Below are 22846 nucleotides of genomic sequence, written 5' to 3' on the forward strand. Positions count from 1 at the left end.
CGCCCCGGGGCGCGCCGGCTCGCAGCGCCCCCTGGCGGCTCGGAGGTCGCGCGCCCCCGCCGCTCCTTCCCCCACAAACGCCCGAGCGGGGGATTGAGACAAAAACACGGAAAACCGTCAAAATTTAAAACTTCTGCATTTTCGCAGTCGCAACGTCACTGCCTGCCTCATCTTCTTATGCCCGCAGCCCATCAGGCGCTTTGTCAGCTTAGCAGGAGTCCCAGAGCCCTCAGGACAGAATGCCAGTGCAGTGAAGAGCTCTCATGACCCCGAGAACCACCCAATACCAGAGCTTAGTGTTTGTGTGACAAATGTCCCTGTCCCTGCTGAGGAGATTTTGGCCACCGGGACGTGGTGGGCTCTGCTCTGCTGTCCATCATGGACGTGGAGAACTCTCTATCCTTGGTCCCAGATCTGGTCTGAGCAGCTCAGGTTTGACCTCAAGGTCCAATGGGACACGGCAACATCCAGATCCAGCGGTGACAGCTCCATGATGCCCATGGGAATTCATCTGCCTGCTCACAGCACTACTCCATGCTTTTTGTGGAGCTCCGGCACAGTTCCTGGAGGTCTGCAGGAACAGCAGATGAGCTCCATTAGCAAACAATTACTCTAAAAATCAATTTTAAATAAACATATGGTATCTGGTCCCTTCCCATGGTCCTCACCCCAATGGACTGACGTTTCACCAGCATCCCACAGGATACTCACAGCGCATGATAGTGTCTCTGATCTGCCTGAAGCTCTTCTCCTTCAGCGCCATGTAGATGTAGTAGATGTTCCGCAGTTCCCTGGGATAATCCTTGCGATCCACGTCCTTCAGCACTGGGATGGTGCGTCCATTGGCCATGGGAGCCTCAGCCAAGGCCTGGTGCATCTGGTACCTGCACCAGGGGTCCTGCAGGAAGCCGGGGGTTATGAGCATGACCCAGCAGTGGCTGTTCTGCACGGCGTCACACAGCTCTGTCACCACCGCGCTTCCCACCACCGCATCCCGCAGCTGCAGGAAGCAACGGAAGCTCTCAGGCTGGCCCTCCAGGTAGGACACCAGCTCCAACACCAGCTCCACGTCCCCCTCGCTGTGGCAGATGCAGACGTCGTAGCTCTTGTCCCAGCGGGGACTGTCTGAGGCGCTGATGTCCACTACTGACACTGGCGACAGCGAGATGCAGCTGGTGTCCAGGCTCGTGCCAGAAGAGCTGGAGCTCTTGGCAAAGGATGAGGAGGAGGAAGGCGAGGATGAAGCAGAGTGGTTGGACTTGAGGCTTTCCACTGAGCTGGGCTTGGGTTTGTGCAGGAGCCGCCTAAACCAACCTGCAGAGTGAAGTCACAGTGAGTTTCAGGGGCTCAGCACCCCCTGGACTTCCCAAGTGCAGCACCATTCAATCTGCAGGACTCCCCCAGATGGAAAGGGGAGGGTGGGATCTCACCTTGACCCCCAAAACCATCCTGGTCCCTGAAACTGAGCTGCCACCAACACGTGAATGCTGTGGCATGGTGAGGAGCAGCCCATGGGCACCCTGGTGTTCTGCTGGGGAGGGGATGGTGTGAGGGAGGGGACAGAGCCAGGCTTATTCCCAGACTCACCAGCCATAGTGGGCAGCACGCTGCTCAGCCACTGACTGCCAGCAGGACAGCTCTCCTGAGAGCAGAAAAGAGGAACAATAAACTGAGAGCAAGAACTGCTTCATGGCAACTCTCACTGAGCCCCAGAAGCTCAGTGTGGTCTGTTCCAGGGATCTGCACCTCCGGGGTGCTCTTAAAGCCCCAAAATCACCCCCAGTACATCTGTCTCCCCAAAATGGGCTGGCAACATTTACCTGTTACTGGCTCTCTCCACTGAAGATACACACCTGCAGCAAGCGAGGCCAAGAGAGTATGGGGAGGAGAAACCCTCATCCCCATCAGTGGGAGAAAGATCCTGTGGAGGGGAGAAGTGGAAATGAGCTGGGATCACCAGGGATGGACTGGGTTCTGGCAGACCAAAGGCAGGGTGGGTGATGCCCAGAGCTGTGCATCCTTGGTGCTCCTTGCCCTGGCATTCCTGTCTGTTCACACCAGCTGACACCATCCTCGGCACTATGCTCCCAGCACAGTTTAGGGAGCCCAGACACTCCCTGCAGACACCCAGGAACAGCAACGTGGCAAACAGCTGCTGTTTTCCACTTCTGGTATCACCCCTTTCGAAATGAAACACCCCAAGTCATGCTGAAGCCTTTCCCTTACTCCAAAACTGGCCCAGGACTGTAGGAAATGCCCACAAAACCTCAGCACACCCACGGAAACCACAGTGCCCAAGTGTCACCATTTAGTGACAGCCAAAAGCTCAAGTGTGACTGGAGCAATGAGCATGGACAGTGAGCAGTGGGGGGAAGTTGGAGGGATGCTTACCTGGAACGCAGGAGTCTGGCACCGGAGCAGAGAAGGGGATGCATCAGCCCCTGGGTTTGGCAAAGAAAGATCTTCTGGGATTACCTGGGTGGAAAGGGACAGGCAGAACGTTCACTCTGCAGTCTCGTGGGATCTGCAGTGAAGGGCGAGGCTGATCCATCCTTGGAGCTGCCACATCCAGGAGCAGTTCCCAGTGAAGCTGCCCTGGGCTGGAAATGAGGGCAGGGCCACTCACCTGCCTCCCCAGGGACAGACTGGAGGAGCTCCCCAAACACCCAGGTGCCCCCAGCTCCAGCCTCTGCTGGGGAATGTGAAAGCACAGGCAGGCTAAATGGGCCAGGACTGTGGGGAGGGGAAGCCAAGCCCTGCCAAGGGCCTCCCTCCCACATCCGCCACATGCCGTCACTGTCTGAGTGTCAGTGCCCAGCCCTCACATCTGCTTTTCTCTCTGGTTTCCTGACTAAATACACACAGGTCCATGTTTGCCACTCACACTTATTTTATTAGTTAAATTTACCTAACAAGTCATTTATCCACCCCAAAATCCTCCCTGTATTTCTCTTTCCCCAGGTCTCATTCCTTTGATGCTGCTGGTGGTGGCCAACAATTGACGCTGCCTTCATCTCCTCATCATCCTCAACCCCTCCAATACCTGGTGGTTCCTTCTCAATGCCCTCTGAGAGATGAGCTCCAGGTGAGTCCTGGTTCCATCCCCCATCCAGGGCCCACATGCCCATCAGCTCCCTGACAGGCTGTTCCTGGCACAGGAGATTTCCCCATCTCTTCCCTGCCTAGGGGACAGTGTCTGGGCCTCTGATGTGGACACTAAACCCTCCACCTGCTGCTGCAGTGTCACTGTGGCCAAGCTGGTGATCCAGGAGGTGACCCACACCTCATGGGACAACAGGAGGTGGGGGCCTGGGGGTTCAGCCCCAGTACTGAATTTGTCCCTCCCTCTCCCATCAGGGTGAGGTGTTATCCTCACCCTGGATAACAGCAAAGCCCCCTGACGTCAGATCCCCAGAGAGCATGGCCCTGGCATTCACATGGGAGCATCTCCAGAGTGAGCCCAGGGTGGACCAGAGCACAAAGCTGGGTCAGCATCTCCCTCACTCTTAACCCTGGAGTGGTGGCCATCACACCCCCACTGTACACAGTACCACAGAGCTCCCACTGTGGGGTCCCCACCTCTAAGCCAGCAGGGAGAATCACAGAACCCCAGAATACTTTGGGTTGGAAGGGACCTTAAAGATCATCTTGTTCCAAAGTCCCTGCCATGAGCAAGGACACCTTCCAGTAGTCCAGGTTGCTCCAAGCACTGACCTTTGAAGACCTGGCCTTGGCACTTGGTCATGCTCACCTAACTCAAGGTGTTCGTGGAGAGGGCAGTCCATGCCAGTGCCCATCACCTCAATTTCAGGACTGCTGCACCTGCCCCCAAAACACACTTCAGTGTCCCCCATCTGCTTGCAAGCTGACTGGGACAACAACCCCCACACCTCCATGCCTGAAGGGAAGTATTTCCCTCAGGGAAAAGTCCCTGTCCTCTGACCCCCAAAAATATCCCCTCACCCCAGTTAACCTCAACACCCCATGCCAGGGCTAGTCAAGACTCCCTTTCATCAATGCCACCATGAACCAGCTGTGCCCCAGGACTGAATCCACCTCCTTGCCTGGCACACTACTGTTTGCTTCCTCACCCCCAGGGACCTTGGAGTCTCCTGGGAAGGAGGGCTGAAGATCCCCCAACACCCACCAGCACCTGTCAGGCTTTTGGGGACCAAATGACCACTCGACCACTGGTTCTCACAGGTCTTTGAAGAACTCCTGTTGGACACTGAATGTTCCCTCCATGCTAACACCTGGCTGTGGCTTCCACAAGTATTTCCTTGTCTACTCACCCACCACCTTCAGCAAAACGACAGACCAGAGCACAGTAGCACAAAACCATGTGACATGGGGGGCACTCCCTGATGGTTTTGATCCCTTGCCACAAACACCTCCCCATCCCAAAGGATTTCCCAAGCCAGGCCATCTGTGAGCCCTGGGAGGCACCTTGGGGGTGCAGGAGCAGGCAGGATCCTCCTGCAGGGCCCCCAGCCCACCCTCAAACACGCTGCTGAGAGCCAGAGGAACCTGGGCAGATTGTGCCCAAAAATGCACAGTGAATTCCCCGAGAGACACTGGGCTCTTCCCCACCCCTTCAGCTGCCTTTCTCTCCACCAAGCAGAGGACATCCAGTTGGCCGCTTGGTGGCCAAATCCCAAAGGAAAAATCACAAGGTTGAGTGGTACTGAGCCCCACAGGCACCCACAGGCTGCCAGTCATGGCCCCAGCACCACTCATCTCACTAGGACCCATTTCCCAATAGTCCCTGCCCTGGCACTGCTGCCACCACCCCAAAAATCAACTCCCGAGGACAGGACCCAGAGGAGAGCAAGTCACCTGCCTGTGTGAGTCATCCCACAGCGGGAACCCACAAACCCTAAACCCCAAGGGGCAGCGCCATCTGGATCAACCTCCAGCCTACCTCAGCAATAATATGATCATTATTAAAGGAGTAATTAAGCAGGCACAGCTGTGCTCACAGCCTGCCTTGACCCACCAGCAGCAGCACACGCTGAAATCCCTGCAGCAGGAGTTTCGGAACCTGTGGTTTACAGGATCGCCTCTGGAATTAAGAAACGGTGACAACCAGGTGCTGCAAGGCAGGGTGAAATAAAGGTGGTTCTGTTGACAAAATAAAGCTCATTTAATCCCTAAAAACACCACGAATGTTTCATTTACGGTGCCAGTACAAAACAGTGCGTAACCACCCGGAAATCACAAAGTAATTTTTCTCCTGGGAAACTCTAAGTACACCCAAATTCTACCACACCTATGCTTGAAATCATCGTAGCGGCTGTCCAGGCCCAGGCACCGCATGTACCTCATAGGGCTGGAGACGCGGGCACACGTACACCAACCCAGGCAACGGCAGCTGGCGGAGGAGAAGGCGCTGAGGGGTAGAGGGGCACGGGGACACCGCGGCCCCGGCCCGGCCAAACAGACACACGGACGGGCGGGCGGGCGGACAAGCAAGCAAACAAACAAACAAACAAACAAACAAATAAACAAACGGACGGCCGGACCGACCCGCTCGGCGCCGCCCCCAGCCCGCCACTGCGCCGCGCATGCGCGGGCGCCTGTTATAGCCGCGCGGGCGCCGCGAGATCACCGCGGCGTTCCCACGCCTGGCCCCGCCTCTTCCGCCGCCAGCCAGTGAGCGGGCGGGGCGGGGCCTCGTCACGCGGGGCGGGGCCTCGTCACGCGGGGCGGGGCCTCGTCACGCGGGGCGGGGCGGCGTCTCCTCAATGGGGGCGCGCGCGCGGCGCCAGGTGCGTGCGGGGCGCGCGGGGGCGGGCGGGGCGCGGTTGCCATGGAGACAGCGGGGGGGGGGAGCTGTTGCCATAGCGACGGGGCCGCCATAGTGGGGGGGGTCCCATGGCCGCCGGGCTGAGGGGACGGAGCGGCCTGAGGGGAGCGAAGGAGGCCGGGGCTGAGCCGGGGGGCCGGGGAACCTCTGGCCCGGCTGAGACGCCCCGTCGCCCTCTATAAAAGCTCGTTTTTATTGATGTGTCCCCCTGGGAAAGGAGCCTCGGTGTCCTCCTCCCCGCCTGCTGAATCCCCGTGTTGTTGCTTTCCCCGCAGCTTTAGCGAGGAGGGCACAACGGAGAGCACAGGTAAGGGCTCGAACAAACCCGAAGGTGTGAGCTCCCTCCCCGCTTCCCTTTGCAGAGTCAGTTCTGGGAAGCCAGCGTGCGTCCGAGGGAGGCGGTGGGACACAGAGCTCAGCCAGGCTTTGCTGTGTCACTGCCTCTCCTCGCCCATGGAGCCATTGGGAAGCACGTGGGGAATCGCAGCGTTGAATAAAAACCTCTGGTGTGTTTTGACTCGGGTCCAAGGAGGCTGAATCCTGTGGTTTTGTGGCTTGGACAAGAGCAGAGCTTGTCCTCAGTCCCATTGTCCGTAGAGCCTGTGTTTTTCCAGGATGGTTTTGGTCCAGCTCCAGTGCAGCTCCCACGTGGAGGTAGGCTTGGGAATTGGCCAGGGACAGCTCAACTTAAAGCTGAAACATAGTGGCTTTTAAACGACCTTATCTCAACACCTTAAAGCCACTGAACTGAAAAAGAAGCCGGGAATTACCTCTTTGCGTGTGGCAGTTCTCAGCATTTAAATAAGGTAAAAATAATAAATGAACAGTAGGCTTGTACTTGTTTCTTTTGGGAATTTTTGGGGGCTCTTCTGGAAAAGCCCATTTTCCAGCATGCAGCTGGATCACTTGGCTTCAATTTTAAACATCCAGGTGTAGCTTTAGTTGTGTGTTGGGTGCTGAGCATGGAGATGGACTTCTCCATGAGGTGGGGGAGAAAATGTTCTATTAATTCCCCATTTTGGTTCTGCAGGCTGGGCTCTCTGTTGACTGTGTGGCATGGTTGTGTTTTACAGAGCTGCAGAAAGGTTTTTGTAAATACACACCCTGTGTGAACCTCAGCCTTTGTTTGACACGTGTGGTGTTCAGGTGTTTGCTTTTACCTGGGATACACCTTCATATTTCCAACATTTCTGCAGCTGGATGTCTGTGTCACACAGGGAGTTGCTGTGATGGGGTTTCTCCAGTTTTGGTGACTTGGGCACAGTTTACAGCTGAAGTCTGGAAAGCTTTAGGATAAATTGAGGGATTTCTGTGGTGTGGAGGGAGAAAGAGAACGCAGCAAACCCACACAGGGAGTCTCTTTTAACCATGATAAAAATGATGGAGATAAGGCTGGGACAGCGTAATGGGGCAGCTGAGCCTGGAATCCATGGAGTGTTGTGTTTACAGTCCTCAGTTCCCTGTAGTCTCAATAGCTGGAAAGTTCCCGGTGTCTGAAGAAGGCTGGAGGGGCGCTTCTTATCTTGTAAGTGCCTGTGGCTCCCTCTCCTCCATGGCACCTGTGTTCCCAGGGGAACCTGCAGTACCTGGTGTGGTTTTTTTCCCATGGCAGTGTCATGCTTTGAGGTAATCCCATTTAATTTTGGCTACCTCAGCTGTGCCAGCACAATCCATCCCCCTGGGGAGCAGAGTTTCTCCCCAGGACTGAAAACCAGAGGTTTCTATTTCTTGGCTGAATCCCCATGAATTCTTTTTAAGACATGTAATAACTTTTTTGGAACTAGGCTGTATTTATAATGGGGATTTTGTTCCTTTATGGATCTCTGCACTAAATAATAGACCTGAAGGTTGAAGGTCATTATATCAGAAAAACTTAAAAGAGGATTATAATTCCAAAAGGTGTTTTTTCCTAAGTTTAAAATTGCTTTTGAAATGTCATTTAGAGGTACTTAAAATTGATTTGATGGCTCCATTCCTGCTGTTAATAGCATGTGAATGTGCAGGGTGAGTGAGATGCGAGCAGTGCTGAGGCAGGTGGAAGCAAACAGGGGAGCTCTAGGTGGGATTTTACAAACAGCCTCAATATCCGAGGCTCAGCTGGTGATTCACAATGCAAAGATAATTATAAGCTTAAATTTTATCCAATTCAGAAAGTGAGGAAAGATTTACCTTTGATTGTAGCTTGGCTTCTGCAGGGGGGCTGAGGGCAGACCTGGCACCAACAGGAGCTCCAACTTCCCTCTGACACACTCCAGTTATCTCTTGTTAGTCCCTGCCTCATCTGAAGCATCTTTGCACCACTAAATAAAATCTGGCTGGCTTTGTGAAAGCAGCCTGTCCTTCCAGAAAAATCAGCTAATCCAAAAGAAGAGATGGGACCCTCCTGGGAAGGAAAAAGAGGGGCTTTCCCCCCCTTCATCCTGAGCGTGCTGGCTGCATTCACTTAGCAGGGATTTGATGGTGAATCTGGCAGATCCTGTGTCCAGCAGGTCCTCCTGTCTTCCTGAGAGTCTCTATGTTGGTCTTTGGAGATGTAACCCCCCCAGAATAGTTCACCTGAGGCCTGACAGGTTGCAGGTATTCAGGGGTGATGAAGCTACAGAGGTTCATTGTCAGAACAGCACTGAGTTCCTGGGCTCAATGTGGGTTGGAAAAATACAGAGTACAATATTCACAAGAGGGTGTGATGGAGGAGCCCTGCCTGGCCTGCACAGAGGGGGGAAAACCAGGAGATTCCTCACTTGCTAAAGGCCTTTGATACTTTTATCCAAAATCTGGGCCCTAGTGTAAGGCCCAGTAAGATAAAAAGGTGATTATTTGGAGTGATAAGTAGCACATGTTCAGTAATGTTTCAGTAGGTAGGTAGTGAAAACCAGTTCTTTGAGGTGTTCTACTTCTGGTGCAATGATTTATTATTGAGCACTGTGGTGTGCTGGAAGGTGTCCCTGCCCATGGCAGGGGGGTGGAACGACACGAGCTCTAAGGTCCTGTCCAGCCCAAACCAATCCATAATGCCATTGTATAAAGTTTTCTGAAGGGGTCACAAGGTAAAGGCTGCACACACAGTGTATCTGAGCCTCTGACAGTGTCACCTTACCCTGTTCTTGTCATCCAGCACTGAAAGGTGGTGCTTTCCTAGAATATTGGCTGGTTGCTCACATGATCCTGCCAACACTTGTAGATCCTACCTGGAGATACCTGCCCATTGTCACCTGCTGGGCTGCTGGGGAGCAATCACAGCATCTCATCTCTAGAACAAACCCTCAGATCTCCCTGAGATTGCAAAACCTGCAAAAACTCTTTGATTTTAGGTCAGCAGCTCTTCCTCAGCATTTCCTTTGTCCAAAAGCCCTTGTTGTTTTTGATGGACTCTTCATTACAATTGGTAAGAAAAAAGCAGAGGAGGGTGAACAATTCTGTTCATTTCCATTCCCTTTTCATAGACTTATTTGGGAGAAGCAGAGTGGGAGAGTGCTGCGTGCTGGCAGAGCTTTTGTATTTTATGTGACGGGCTGTTGAAAGAGTTCTCAAACTGCACTTCCTTTCCATGGGCTTTAAGGTCATTTCCCAGTGCTTGCAGACTCATGGTGGGCTGGGAAACCCTTCTCTCATCACCAGGGAATGAAATGCTCTCCGTGGCTTTTTGGAGCCAACAAAAATCTCTTTGTCTTCTCTTCCCTCCCACTGTTTCCCAAGCAGCAAGTTTGCTGACAGACCTTGTCAGGAAGGGGGGAGTGCTGCTCCAAGATCCAGGCTCTCTGGGAAAATGAGTGGATGAGGTGAAACGAGGGGTCTGGCAAAGTGTGTTTTGCTGAGGCAATCACACCTGAGAAAAACAGCCAAGAATTTTATGGTAAAAGAGGTTAAGGAAGAGGATGAGACTGTGGGACAAAGTTCAGAGACAAAAACATGCAATTCTCAGCCTGGAGGTGATCGTGGAACGATAAGAAAACTGAGATTTATCCACCTGTGCAAAGCTGGTTCTGTATAACCTTGTTGTCCAGGTGGTGTTGTTCATGTGCAGTGACTTTGCTTGTGGTGATTTTTCTACTACAGAAACTGGATGGCTTCTACAGTGAGCCTGGGCAAGGAAACGTTATTGGAAGATGGAATGCCACCTGCAAAAAAGCCCAGGTAAATTTAATTATACCCCAGTGAATTTGTTCTAACAGGAGCCTTTTTCTTTGCCTTGCATTGTTCTTTAAGGATTGTGACTCCTGGGGCCACAGCTGTTTCGTTTCCTGATCCAAGAACTGTGTGCTGGCTGCTGGCCGTGCCTGGGCTTTCCTGCTGTTTGTGGAACACAGCCTTCACGCCCAGAATGTACTTTTTTGGAGTTTTAACCCTCAGCCAGGGGATGGGGTTGCACTCAAAGCTGGATTTTGCTGTCTTGTCTCCAGGGTCCCGTCCACTCGCAGTGTCAGGTCGGACACGGTGGTTGTGCTTCTTTGCTTGAGTTGGATGGTGGTTTCCAGGAGGACAGGGAGTTACTCAAATTAATATGGTTTAATTGCATGTAAAGGCTAAATAATTCATGCTGAAGCTCCCTGTGCTTCAAAGTAGGTGGTTTTACAGTTCTGTGAGTGAGGACTTGGCTGGTGGATAATTCTGCCTGTCTGAGACTGTGGCTGCTGCATGCTCAAAAGTTGTTTTGAACAAGCAGCTAATTCAACTGCAGGGTTGTCTCCCACTAATTTAATTTATTTGCAAGTTCTGGAGGGCTGCAGGATAGTGCTGTGTGGTGTCGAGGTTGATCAGTGACCCTGGAATGTGCAGAAGAGATGCTGGAGATTATTTTTTCCTTGCTTAGGATATCAGGGTAGAAACAAGTGCATTTATCAGCATGGAACTGAATGCCTTTTTCAGACATGCAGGACATTAAAACTTGGGTATTTATTATTATTTTGGATTTCATCCCTGTATTTCCAATAGTGCTTTTATACTAGCTCATTAGCATTAATTCTAATTTATTCCTCACATAAGGCTTGCAGTCCTCAAAGTAAACCCTGTTTATCAGCAGTAACAGTGAAGCCCTCATCAAGGAAAGGGTTAACAAGTCTGTTTTCATAGGCAGGGGCTGAGGGAAGGCACAGCTCCATCTGTGTGGTGTTGGTTTCCTCTTCCATTCTCACTAAATATCACGTGTTTGCTGATAAAGACAATTTCTTCCATACAAGTTGCTTTCCCAGGCTGCTCCTCCAATCCTGCAGGTCCCTGCTGCAGAAAGCAGCTGGACACCAGGCAAGGCAAGGCAAGGAGCAACACATCTGCTTAATAAATGATAAAGGTTTAAAAGCTCTGTGTGGGTGTAAAGCCAGGAAAATAGGGAGGAGGGGAGGAGGAATAAGGAGAACACAGTTCTGCAGCCCTTTCATGTGACTCTGTATCATCTGGGATATTCCAAAAGGTTGGCCTGGACAATCCTGCTGACATTGCAGGCATCACAGGGAAGGGATTGCTGGTACAGCTCACGGGTTTCCTCAGGAAACTGGGGCTGGGCCCCTCCAGGGCAGAGCTAGGGGGAAGCCTTCCCTTACTTCTCTGTGCTGGGATAAGTGGAGCTATTGTCTCAAGTTCTGCACCTTGTTTAAACCAGGTCGCATTTCCAACCTGCGTGGGGTCTGACACACATGTTATCTCAGGATGTAGAATGTGTATGTCCCATTCTCTAGTGCTCACCACACTTTTCCCATGCCCTCCAGTCTTCCAGCTAACTTTTATTAATAGACTTTCCTTATTCCAGATTTTTAGTGGATTAGCTTTGCTGCAAAAGCACCCCAGGGCATCATTGACTTCCCCGGTAAGCATCCTGGTAACAGATTTGATTCCCAAAAAGGTTGTAATTACGGACCTTGTATTGGGAGCATTTGTGCTGCTGATCCATGCAGCTGCCTGCTGTTCTTTAAGGACACCAAGCTGCTCCTCTCGTGCTCTATCAGAGAGCCCCAATTAATATTTGATGCAAAATTTAGGCACAGGGTGCCTCCCTCTTCCTCAGTCTGCGTGTACCACCACCCCACACACCCTTCCACTCATGGTAGTACCAGCTGTGCTCCTTTCTCCTTTTGAAGGAAGCTGTTGCCAAGCCTCAAAACCAAGAAGCCTCGGGAACTTGTTTTGGTGATTGGGACGGGAATTAGTGCTGCAGTTGCTCCCCAAGTCCCAGCGCTGAAGTCCTGGAAGGGGCTGATTCAGGCCCTCCTGGATGCTGCTATTGACTTTGATCTCCTGGAAGATGAAGAGAGCAAACGGTTCCAGAAGTGTCTTCACGAAGACAAGAACCTGGTCCATGTTGCCCATGACCTTATTCAGAAGCTGTCTCCGGTGAGTGTGTTTGTACCTGCCCTGAGCATAGGATTTGGTTTTTGAAAATAGGCAGATTTGGCTCTCCAGCAATGGTGACCCCATCCCAACAGTTCCTCTATGTACAGGGAACCACAGGTGCACTTACTGTGCCAGGTGCCTGTGACATAACCCTGCTGTGGGTTTGTGGATGTGGGTTTTGGGTATTTTCACCTGGACCAAGATGATTAAAAGGATGGAGCACCTTCCTATGAGGAAAAGCTGAGAGAACTGGGATTGTTAGACCTGGAGAAGAAGGCTTCAGTGGTGACCTAATTGTGGCCTTCCAATACCTGAAGGGAGCTGACAAGAAAGATGGAGACTGTGCACAAGGGCCTGGAGTGACAGGACAAGGGGGAATGACTTCACACTGTCAGAGGGCAGGGTTAGATGGGATATTGGGAAGAAATTCTTCCTTGTGGGGGTGGTGAGATTGCCCAGAGAAGCTGTGGCTAACCCATCCCTGGGAGCATTCCAGTCCAGGCTGGAGAGGTTTGGAGCAACCTGGGATAGTGAAAAGTGTCCCTGCCCATGGCACAGGGTGGTACGAGATGGCAGAGTGGGCTTTAAGGTCCTTCCCAACCCAAATCAGTCTGGGATTCTGTGATCCTATGACTATGCTGAAGGAGAGCACCCACCCTGGTGCAGCCAGGGCTCTGTGTTTGCCCTACAAGGACCCAGAGCTTTGCAGGGTGTTGGGGAAATGTGAGTAGTTTTTACAGAGTCATTTGGCATGAGGTGTTACGGGGCTGGGCTCTGATCTCAATCTGTGTCCTCTCCTCAGCGCACAAGCAACGTTCGCTCAACCTTTTTCAAGGACTGTTTGTATGAGGTGTTTGATGACCTGGAATCCAAAATGGAAGATTCTGGGAAGCAGCTGCTTCAGTCTGTTCTTCACTTGATGGAAAATGGGGCTCTTGTGTTAACCACAAACTTTGATAACCTGCTGGAGCTGTATGCAGCACACCAGGGGAAGCACCTTGAGTCTCTTGACCTGACTGATGAAAAGAAGGTAAAGGATGATTGTTTCTTTTGTCAGGGACTGTGGTGGTGCAGAATGTGTTCTCATGCTGCCTGAGGGCATTGAACTGATTGTAGTGGTTTCAACTGGTGGCAGACAAGCTCCAGGCAGAGGCTCTGGCTGTCCTGGGCAGCAAGCAGAGGAATGAGGAGGAATACTCCTTTCTGGAATGCTGGTTTGCTGGCTGCCATCCAGTGCTCAGGAGGAGTCCTTAAGCCTGCTGTTCCTTTGATCTCTGTCCTTGAAACTTCTGGCTTGGCCTTGCTTCCACATAAGGCTCGGGCTGATGTTTCTAATCCATATGAGAAACTCCACACGAGATGCAAACCTGAAATTTTTCTTTTTATAAGGTGCTGCAAAGTGCTTTTTGTAGGGTGCAGCCTTCGAGGCTCACCTCTTTCTCCATGTCCTCTTCCTGCCATGGCTGGAATGGCTCCTCCTGCTGCACTCTCAGAGCTACTCTCTTCATGGAAAAATCCCTCCTACTGCCCCAGTCAGGCTGTGAAACCGTGAACTCTGCACCTGCCCACCTCATCTCTCCATCATGGTTTTACTGGTGGGGAGCATCTCTGCCTTCTGTTTGCATGTTAAACACCCTCAGTGTCTGTGTCCTGTGCAGTCCTTGCTCTCTTTTCATCCTCATTTCTGTGCTTCACATTTCCTGCGTGACCTCTTAATCTACATGGCTGGAAGTACTTACAGTGTTACAAGTAAGCATTCTAATTATTGCAAGCTTAAATGAGCTGAGGTCTGCAGGAGTAAACCGAGAGCCTTGGAAGCAGCTGTCTGAAATGGAGGTCAGCTCAGCTGGTGACTCCCTCAGAGCCAGTAGGAGCCACAAAATCAAACTTGATAGGTTTGAGTTGTAGTTTTGTCTCCTTTTTCTGGTCAATCTAGCATTTTGATTCAGTCTTCTGATCACATTTACCAGTCAGCTGAAGTGTTGACTCAAATGAGTACCACAGACTGTAGCTGCAGGCCATGGTGTAGAGGCTGATGGAGGAGAGAAGATGAGGAAGAAGCAGCCTCTTTGGAATGCTTCCCCAAAATGTTACATTTAGCAGTGCTGTGGTAGCCAACATGATGCACTCACCAACTTTGCTGCTGGTTTGTGTTGTGCAGGTGCTGGAGTGGGCACAGGAGAAGAGGAAGCTCAGTGTCCTGCACATCCACGGTGTCTACACCAACCCCAGCGGCATCGTCCTGCACCCGGCCGGCTACCAGAACGTGCTGCGCAACACCGAGGTCATGGTGAGCCACGCTGGGGCCAGGCTTGTGCAGCTACAGCTCCCACTGGGGCTTAGACTGAGCTTCACAGAGGGTGGGGGACAATTAATTAGCTATGGGAAATAGGAGGGGTGAATTCCCTGGCCTGCTAAGGTGCTAGATCACCTCCCACACTCGCTGAAGGATGGCATTGCTGCAGAGTCTCCCCAGGGATAGGGCAGGTGCTGTCTCTTGTGAGGATGAAGCTCACCTTGACCAACATCTTTCCCTTTCTTAAAGCGAGAGATTCAGAAGCTGTATGAAAATAAGTCCTTCCTCTTCTTGGGCTGTGGTTGGACAGTTGATGACACCACGTTTCAGGCCCTGTTTTTAGAGGCTGTCAAGCACAAGTCAGACCTGGAGCACTTCATGCTGGTGCGGAGAGGGGATGTGGATGAGTTCAAGAAGCTCCGTGAGAACATGCTGGACAAAGGGATCAAAGTGATTTCCTATGGAGACGAATATGCTGACTTGCCCGAGTACTTTGAGCGGCTGACGAGCGAGATTGCCATGCGAGGCCGCACAGGTACAGGGCTGGGGACCCTTGGCTGTCACCGTGCAGAGTAGAAAGGGGTGGTACCCCCTGCTCTCCATGCTGTATAGAGATTTCTGAAGCCTTTTTGTAAAAAAAAGCAAACTCATCTCTTAAGTGTAGCTGCATTTTGAGGGTTACTTTTCTGAAATCACTCTATGTTTTAACAGTTTAAACAGCTGTACTGCTTCCCACGCTTGCCTCCCAAACTTTGTTTTTCATGTGCAGCTGTTTGTTCTGTTTTTAGTCAAGGGGCATTTAGTCTCACCCTTGTGCTGCTCAGCCTGAGCCAATGCTTTTATACAAGAGGTATCACTAATAAATCATAGAAGGGGGGAAAGTGGGTTTACTGGCTAGAGCCTTGCTGGCAGGTATTCTGAGGGTTAACGCAGCCAGGAAAGCCTGTGTGAAACCTGTGTGAAAACATGGGCAGCTGGCTCTCCACCTGACACTGATCTCTGCTCTGCCCCAGGTGTGCCCAAGGAGGCACAGCAGCTGAACGGCTCTGCCACTGCCCACGCTGAGGTAAAAGGTAAGGAAGGCTCTCTGGAGCCAAGGGGTCACCCTGTGTCGCTCCCTGGAGTCCCAGGCAGGCTTTCAGCCTTTGCTTCCACGCAGGATGCAGCCCCTGAGCCACGGCCATGCCCAGGCCGAGCTGTGGCAGGGACTCCTGGCCAGGCCCAGGCCAGGCCAGCAGCCCTCAGGGAGGCCGGAGCCCACCACTGTCCCACTGCTGTCCAGCACTGAGCCAGGACCCTTCCGGCAGGGGCGAGGCCAGGACAGAGCCACCACGGATCAACACCTGGTCTAACACAGCAGTTGTGGTTTTACTGGGGCTGCGTGTGCCTGCGGAGCGCGGTATCCCTGAGGGAGCTGCAGCCTCCTTTAACTTCATACCTAGTGCTTTTATATTCTGTATTTCAATTAAAAAATGAAACTTGAGCTTTTTTTTTTTTTTTTTTACTGGAAGCTCTAGTTTTCTAGTCCTGTCTTTTTACTGTACAGTATTTTGTATGTTGAAGTTGTATTAAAGGCCTGCTCACTGAACTTTGGCTGCTGTATCATTTAAAGGCCCTTTCACCCCTCACACTGGTGAGAGTTCACCTCCCCCAGACCCAGTAGGAAACAGGTCCTAGCTAGAGGCAAGTTATTTATACACAGAGAACAAATTATGAAGTTTATTTTATATAAATTATGTCTCTTAGCAGACAGCATTCAATTTATTGCACTATAGCACATCTGCAATACAGAGCTACAAGACATCGTCAGAGGTTTGTATTACTCAGTGTAGCACTTCCAACCGGGATCAAGAGGCACTCGGAGCAGGGAGAAAGGGTGCAGGAAAGCAGCAAGCAGCCACCATTCTCTTCCAGTATTAATGTGGTTTGGTTTTTTTTTCCTTTTTACTAGCAAATAACGCCAAGACCAGCGGGCAGGAGCCAGGCAGGGCACACTGCCTTCTTTCTCTGGACCTGGCTGCTGCAGCTCTCCAGCTCCTGCCCAAATACGTGGTGTCTGGGGACCCTGCTTCAGAGTCCGGGTGAGGACAGGTATGGGGGACTTTAAGGCCATTTAGCATGTCCCCTTCCAGCCCAGCACAGGCCATCACCTTTTTTTGGTTTATCAGCTTCGGTGGAGCTGCCATGAGCAGCAACATTAACAGCCAGATCTAAAGCTGCCCCTAAGCCCAAGTCCCTCCTGCCTCCTCCCTAAGCTGGTCTAAAAATCAAAAGCAGCTCAGTAAAAAGCCTTTCAAACCCACCAAAAAGCACAGCAGATCCTGACACCACCCACCCCCCCCGTGCAGCATGAACAATACAAAGCTCTGGATTCAGCCTCCCCGCAAGGGAGCCTGTATCACTGGACACAGAATGGAGGAACCCAAGCAAGGGCTTTTTCTGGATAAAAGGGGGTTTATCAAAAAAAAAGTACTCCTCGTGCTGCTATTCCTCCATTCTGTTCTGCACTACACGGGAAAGACTAGTTGGTGACAGGGTAAAGCAGGTTCTTCTGGGACATCTGCACACAGCGATTTGGTGTTTAGGCCTTCATGAGCGCTGCGACCACGGCCTTGGCGTTAAGGCTTCGCAGATCACAGTAGGTTTGTCCGGTACCAACGAAAACAATGGGCTTGCTCGTGATGTAGGTCATGGAGATGGCGGCACCCACCTGCCGGGGACAAGCAGCATTGTGAAATCCAGTGCTCCCCTTCAGGGAGCTCGTCATTCATTCATCCCCCATGTGTGGAAACCAAACTAATAAATTTGCATTCAATCATTCAATGGCTTAAACACAAGAAGAAAGTGCAGGAGTACCCTGTGTTTGACAATTCCCATTTCTCCCCTCCAGTCACTGTCAGGACTGTGCAGAGTCACCTCAGCAGCCTCCTTACCTTGTCATCGATGGTATCGAACTTGGTGAGGACGATCCCATCGATGAGCCGTGGTGTCTGGGCCATGGAGTGATCAGCCAGGGCCTTGTTGAACTTGACCTGAAAGAGAGAAAAGAAATGCGTTTGTGGTGCTGCCACCTGTCAATTCTCTGGTAAAGCCTACAGAAACAGGTTATGTTCCCCCTTCGTCTCTCAGAAACAAAGCCACCATACTCACCAGCTGATCTACAGCCTCATTTCCCACCAGTGCTTCCCCAACAAACAGGACCAGGTCGGGAGCGTTGACAGCGATGAGTTTGGCCAGCGCAGTCATCAGGGGTGCGTTGTCCTGCATGCGTCCCGCCGTGTCCACCAGCACCACATCGAAGCCCTGGTTCCGAGCTGGCGTGGCAGGGAGGCAGCGTGAAGGACGGCGCTGCCCCAGGACAGCGCCGCCCGCCCCCAGCTCCGCACATACCGTAGGAGATGGCCTCCATGGCGATGCCCGCAGCGTCCTTGCCGTACCCCTTCTCGTAGAGCTGCACCATGGTGCGCCCGCCGTGGCTCTCCGGAGGGTGCAGCGCGTTGAGGCGGCGCGTGTGGGTGCGCAGCTGCTCCACCGCTCCCGCGCGGAACGTGTCACAGGCGGCAATGAGGACGCTGAAGCCGTTCTCGATGAGCCAGAACGAGATCTGCAGGAGGCAACAGATCAGAAAAGCCCGTTAGCTACACAGCCGACCCCATCACCCCACTCCTGCGATCCAGGTCCTGTCCTACCTTGGCCAGGTTGGTGGATTTCCCGACACCGTTGACACCACAAAAGGTTATGACGTAGGGCCGGCGATGGCGCTGGGCATCCATGACATCACGGAGAACGTCCACACGGCGCTGGGGCTGCAGGATCTGCACCAGGGCCTCCTGCAGTGCCTGCTTCACCGTCGAGGTCACCGCTGGGAAAAGGGAATGGAAAGAGGATCTGTCATGCATGGGGAACACTCCAGAGCGCCAAACCACATGCAGGATGCCACATGGACACTTACTGGTGAACGTTCCCATCACCTTCCCTTCCAGTTTCTTGGCCACAGATTCACAGAGCTGCACTGCAATCTCAGCTGCCACATTTTTAGCTTTGAGGAAGACAGAACAGGGAATCAGTGCTGCTGAGAAGGTTATGCACATCACACATTGGTGTCAAAGGAAGGATGGAGTCAGTGTGCAGGATTCCTATCAGACCTGACTGCTGCCCCCCTTTTGCTGCACTCTCAAGGGCTCAGGGGTGACACAGGAACCCACCACAGTTCCTGTGGGCAAGAATATCCCAAACCACGGGCATTACCCACACCGGGGCCCACTCAACAAAGTACAGGGAACCACCACTAATCTCACACCATGGATCCAGATGTACCAATCAAGTGATCCTTCATCTTCTCCAGCACAGGGTCCATGTCCTCTCTGGTCAAGCTCTTGGAACCCACCAGACCCTTCAGCATGCCAAACATGCCCCCCAGGCCACCCTTCTTCACACTGTGGAGAAGCAGAAGAGTCACACTGAGGTTTGAAAATGATCATCTGCAGAGATGAGATGCAGAAGAGCTTGCCCTGAGAGGACAAACACACCAGTTTGTGCTTCCTGCATTACTGGTTAGACTGGAACAGGAGTTACGGGAGAGAAATCAACAACCATGTGACAAGCAAGGAAAGCCTCTACCTGGGTTTTGATGGGTTCTGGACAACTTTCTCCTCTTCAGCTTCATCATCGCTCTCATACTCCAGGTCATAGAGGCGGCCAGGCTCCCGATTTTTGTCCCCCAGGGCCTGCAAGGAGAAGAAGTGGCTTTATGGGCTGAGTGCCACAATCCTGTTGTCACGGTTGAAGCAGGATGGGAATGAAAGAACTCCAGTTCAGAAGGCTTGATGATATGAACACTAACTAACTTTATTTCAAATACATCGCTCTTTTATAGACAGCATCATGCAGACTAATTTCATTGGTCTTAAAGTAAAAACATCCCACCCATTGGTGCGCAGTGAATGACGCACGGTGGCAGAACACATCTATCAACAACGTGAACAACAAGAGAGATAAAGAATTATTTACATTCCTTTGCAACTCTTTCCCAGGCTCTAGCCTGGTTAGAAGCTCTCCTTTCCCTCTGACTGAAGTGAGAATACACATATCCTTGTTTCATGTTTCTTCATGTTCGCTTCTCATGCAGGCACAGAGACTTCATAATGCCACGCTGATCCCAGAGAATGCATGACAGCAAATGGAGCCTAGTTTTCCTTACCATGTCAGGGTCAAACTCCTCCACAGGACAAGCCTCGGCGCTGCCGTTGGTAGCAGAATTACTGTAATCGAGTACTTTGGCATTAGAGTTCCCCAGATCCCACACCCGGGGCTTCTTCCCCTTCTCCTTCTGTGCATCGGGCTTCGGAGATCTGGTGGAACAAAGACCAGAAACACATTGTGTTCAGTGCAGGGAAGTGGCAGCAGCCATCACCTCATTAGGAGACACGAAAAATAAAAGGCTGGATTACCCAAAAAGGCAGAAATTGACCTCTCTAATCTCCAGAGTTTATTTATCTGAACTTTAACCCTGTATGGCAGCACTTCCCCTCAAGCCAGGTATGCTGTCTGCTCACTAAAGACAGGCCTGGAGCTCTCCCGGGGTTTCTGCATCTCCGAGCAAAGGAAATCAGGTTCTATTACCCCTCCAGGACCCCTGGCTATCTTCTGTCAGTTTTTTCAGCAAGGAGGGAAATCAGGGAAATAAGGTCCAGGAAAGTGAGGTTTGGCTTCCAGGGGTCACCAAAAGGAAGAGAGATTCAGCCATGGCCTAGTTTGAAGCATAGGCAGACTGACCATGCCCTCATCACCCACCTGGATTTCTCCCCAGCTTTCATGTGTCTCCTGAAGAATTCCTCCCGGTTCTTCTGCAGGATTTCATCCTTGGTCAGTTCCTCCTTGTCCCCTGCTGCTGAGAGCTGCTTGTCACCCGCAGATGCTTTACTGGGCACTGCCACAGCTTCAGTTCCTGGCAGGAAGAGCCCCAACACAAGCTCAGTCCAGCTCCAAGTGGATTGGGAAAGCACAGGCTGCAACACATAGCTCTGGAATATTTATTTCCCTCCCATTTATCTTCCCCATCAACTCACCATCCTTTTTGGAACCTTTGTTCTTCTTGTTCTTGACCTTCTCCTTTGGTTTCTCCCCTCGGGTTTCAATCATACACTTGACAGTCTTCTGGGATTTCTGAGACTGCTCAAATGTCTTCATTACCGTGGGAGCTCGGACTTTGCTGCTTTCCTCTGCATCCCTGCAGGGAGGTGACCCATTAGCCTGGATTTCAGCTCTACCCCCGCTCCCATTTGGGCTCAAAACAGAAATTTAAGACAAAACCCAAGCTCTCTACCGGAGGAGGCGCATGAAGTCATCTTTAAAATCAAAGGTGCCATTTAAGAGGCCCAGGGCTCCTTTCTGCTGGAACTCGTTGCGATATTTGTCTCTGAACTCCTTATGGACGTCGTCTATCAACTTGTCCACGTAGGTTAGAGTCAGGATCTTCTGGAAGCCCACCTGCCAAGGAGCATGGCCAACAGACATTGCACTTCCAGCTCATTCAACAGCAGCAAGCAAGCAAAACCCCCTTGGTTTAACTCAGAGTTCTTTAACTTGGGCAAGCTTCAGCCTGCACTTCCTGCTCCACCTTCCCAGGTTTTTAAAATGCCCCCAAAAAGGTGAAGAACAGCTCAGAGCTTCACTTCAACAGGTGACTCTAACACACAGAGGCTGTCTCATGGCAACAGGGACACGTAGCGCAAGGGCAGAAAACCTTTAGCTTATCTGTGGGTCAACAGGAAAGATTGTATGGATTTATGGAGATAAGGTGCCAGGAGACTAAGAAAAACAGTGTGAAATGCTCCATAAAGTGAAGGGAACAATACACCTCTGGCTTTTGTTCAATAGCTCTAGCCAAAGTGAAGTTTTACAATACTGCAGTTTCTATTTGAGGTTTGATGAGTTTTAATCCTGTTGCAGATGATTAAAATAAGCTGCTACTGCAGTGGCATTCAGCTGACAGACACCCATGTTCCCCCTTCGGCAGGGAACCTGGCTACACTGGGGTCACTGCTCAACATCACCCTGAAACGCTCACCAGAGCCCCTTACCCCCCAAAATTCCAGACACAGAGGGGCCTAACCAGTCTGGGAGCTGAGGTCCAGCCCCACACAATGCAAACAGCTGTTTGCTCAAACTTCAGCACTGCAGGAACTGTTCCCCTCTTTTCTGGGGCAATCCCCTTCCTTCGGGTCTGGGGGCACTTGGGAGGCTGGAGGGACCCTCCTGCCACCAACAGGGGTGCCTGGGGGGGTCACTTACCACAAACACCAGCTCAAACTGGTTGTCCAGTTTGTACTTAAGTGTGAGGGCTTCATGGGTGAAGGAGTTGTTGCCGCCTCTCTCCTGGGGGAGAGGAGCTGTCAGAATGGGGGTGCCAGCAGCACCCACCATCCCCTCATCCCAGTCACCCCCCTCTCCCGACCATCATCCCTGTCACCCCCGTTTCCCAAAGCACTCCCGCATCCCTTACACGACCCCACACGCCCTGGCAGGTAGTGCCATCCATTCCCCCTCAGCTGGGTGATCCCACCCGCCCGGGGTGGTCGTGCCCCTCTGTGCCCCGTCCCAGGCAGGTGGTCCCATCCAAGGTGGGGAGCTGTTGCTTCCCCAAGGTGATGGTGCCATCCGCACCCCCCAGGGGTGACCCCACACCCACCCCCAGCCCCAGAGCTGCCCGTGCCTGTGTCCCGTCCAACAGGCGGTCCCGCCTGTGTGCCACCCTCTCCTCCCCGTCCCCAGCCAGATGGTCCCACTCATGTCTCACTCCCGCCCAGCTCCGCCGCCCCAGGGGCTGATGCCATTCCCCCAGAGCTGCCGGTGCCCGTGCACCCCGCCGCACCGGGCAGCCGGTCCCGGTGCCATTCCCCGCCAGCTCCGTGGGCTCAGCTAGCTCCCTGCTCGGGCAGAGCCTCCCATCCCCGCTCCCCCGCCATGTCTGTAGCCTCACCTCCCCTCCCTCCCCAGGCAGGCGGTCCCCTCCGCCGCCCTCCCTCACGGCAGCCGGCTCTGCCGCTCCCCCCTCGCCAGGTACGTGACCCATCCCCAACCCTCCGCCCCCCGGCGGCCGCTCCCGCCCGACCTGCAGGAGGACGGAGCGGATGAGGGCGTTGACGGGGGCGGTGGCGGCGGGCCCGCGCACGCCCTGGAAGCACCAGAGGACGAGGCCGCCCTTGCTGAAGATGGTGAAGAAGTCGAGCATGGCGGCGGCGCCGGGCCCGGCGGGGCGCACACGTCGCTCTGCCCCGCGCTTCCGCCGGAAGCCCCGCCCCCCCGCGCCATTGGCGGGACGGCGGGGGCGGAGCGAGGCCCAAACCGGGGGCGGGGCCGCGCGAGGGGGCGGGGTCATGAGGGGCGGGCGGGGCCATGCTGCGGGGGGCGTGGCCATG

At 52.8% G+C, this 22846-nt stretch overlaps 3 protein-coding genes across 5 annotated transcripts; 1 reads left to right on the forward strand and 2 right to left on the reverse strand.

Moving 5' to 3' along the window:
• Positions 1–117: 117 nt before the first annotated feature.
• TIRAP (TIR domain containing adaptor protein) lies at positions 118–1851 on the reverse strand. Its single transcript, XM_021525844.2, has 4 exons — positions 1821–1851; positions 1588–1642; positions 712–1314; positions 118–571 (listed from the first exon to the last, which is right to left on the reverse strand). The coding sequence occupies exons 2-4, from the start codon at positions 1592–1594 to the stop codon at positions 528–530; spliced, it is 654 nt and encodes a 217-aa protein (XP_021381519.2). The 5' UTR covers positions 1595–1642; positions 1821–1851; the 3' UTR covers positions 118–527.
• A 3872-nt stretch (positions 1852–5723) lies between these two features.
• On the forward strand, positions 5724–15705 carry FAM118B (family with sequence similarity 118 member B). 3 transcript variants are annotated; one of them, XM_077787976.1, is made up of 8 exons: positions 5724–5768; positions 9863–9940; positions 11878–12130; positions 12933–13160; positions 14292–14420; positions 14676–14961; positions 15440–15499; positions 15586–15705. In XM_077787976.1, exons 2-8 carry the CDS (start codon positions 9870–9872, stop codon positions 15597–15599), a joined length of 1041 nt encoding a protein of 346 aa, XP_077644102.1. In that variant the 5' UTR covers positions 5724–5768; positions 9863–9869; the 3' UTR covers positions 15600–15705. The 3 variants fall into 3 exon arrangements, with proteins under 3 accessions (XP_077644102.1, XP_021381433.1, XP_021381435.1); XM_021525758.2 differs by lacking the exon at positions 5724–5768 and adding an exon at positions 5838–6113; XM_021525760.2 differs by lacking the exon at positions 5724–5768 and adding an exon at positions 5838–6113 and having other exon boundaries at positions 14757–14961.
• Positions 15706–16131: 426 nt separating this feature from the next.
• Positions 16132–22699, reverse strand: SRPRA (SRP receptor subunit alpha). Its single transcript, XM_021525761.3, has 14 exons — positions 22540–22699; positions 21720–21803; positions 20752–20915; positions 20495–20655; positions 20220–20373; positions 19627–19777; positions 19047–19153; positions 18744–18862; positions 18379–18465; positions 18116–18288; positions 17817–18030; positions 17577–17740; positions 17360–17458; positions 16132–17136 (listed from the first exon to the last, which is right to left on the reverse strand). The coding sequence occupies exons 1-14, from the start codon at positions 22657–22659 to the stop codon at positions 17008–17010; spliced, it is 1926 nt and encodes a 641-aa protein (XP_021381436.1). The 5' UTR covers positions 22660–22699; the 3' UTR covers positions 16132–17007.
• Positions 22700–22846: the final 147 nt, after the last annotated feature.

Source organism: Lonchura striata, chromosome 23 (genome assembly GCF_046129695.1).
Source record: "Lonchura striata isolate bLonStr1 chromosome 23, bLonStr1.mat, whole genome shotgun sequence".
NCBI classification, from domain to species: Eukaryota; Metazoa; Chordata; class Aves; order Passeriformes; family Estrildidae; genus Lonchura; species Lonchura striata.

Bases quoted from the DNA above. Each gene is read 5' to 3' on its own strand.
- TIRAP (XM_021525844.2), bottom strand. The intron at 572-711 runs GTGAGTATCCTG...CTGTTCCTGCAG, and splicing joins CAGAGACACTATCATGCGCT to ACCTCCAGGAACTGTGCCGG.
- FAM118B (XM_077787976.1), top strand. From the start codon at position 9,870: ATGGCTTCTACAGTGAGCCTGGGCAAGGAAACGTTATTGGAAGATGGA. The intron at 9,941-11,877 runs GTAAATTTAATT...CTCCTTTTGAAG, and splicing joins CCACCTGCAAAAAAGCCCAG to GAAGCTGTTGCCAAGCCTCA. The intron at 14,421-14,675 runs GTGAGCCACGCT...CCTTTCTTAAAG, and splicing joins TGCGCAACACCGAGGTCATG to CGAGAGATTCAGAAGCTGTA.
- SRPRA (XM_021525761.3), bottom strand. From the start codon at position 22,659: ATGCTCGACTTCTTCACCATCTTCAGCAAGGGCGGCCTCGTCCTCTGG. The intron at 18,863-19,046 runs GTAGAGGCTTTC...GCTTCTCCACAG, and splicing joins CAGAACCCATCAAAACCCAG to TGTGAAGAAGGGTGGCCTGG. The intron at 17,137-17,359 runs GTAAGGAGGCTG...TGTCCCCGGCAG, and splicing joins TCGATACCATCGATGACAAG to GTGGGTGCCGCCATCTCCAT.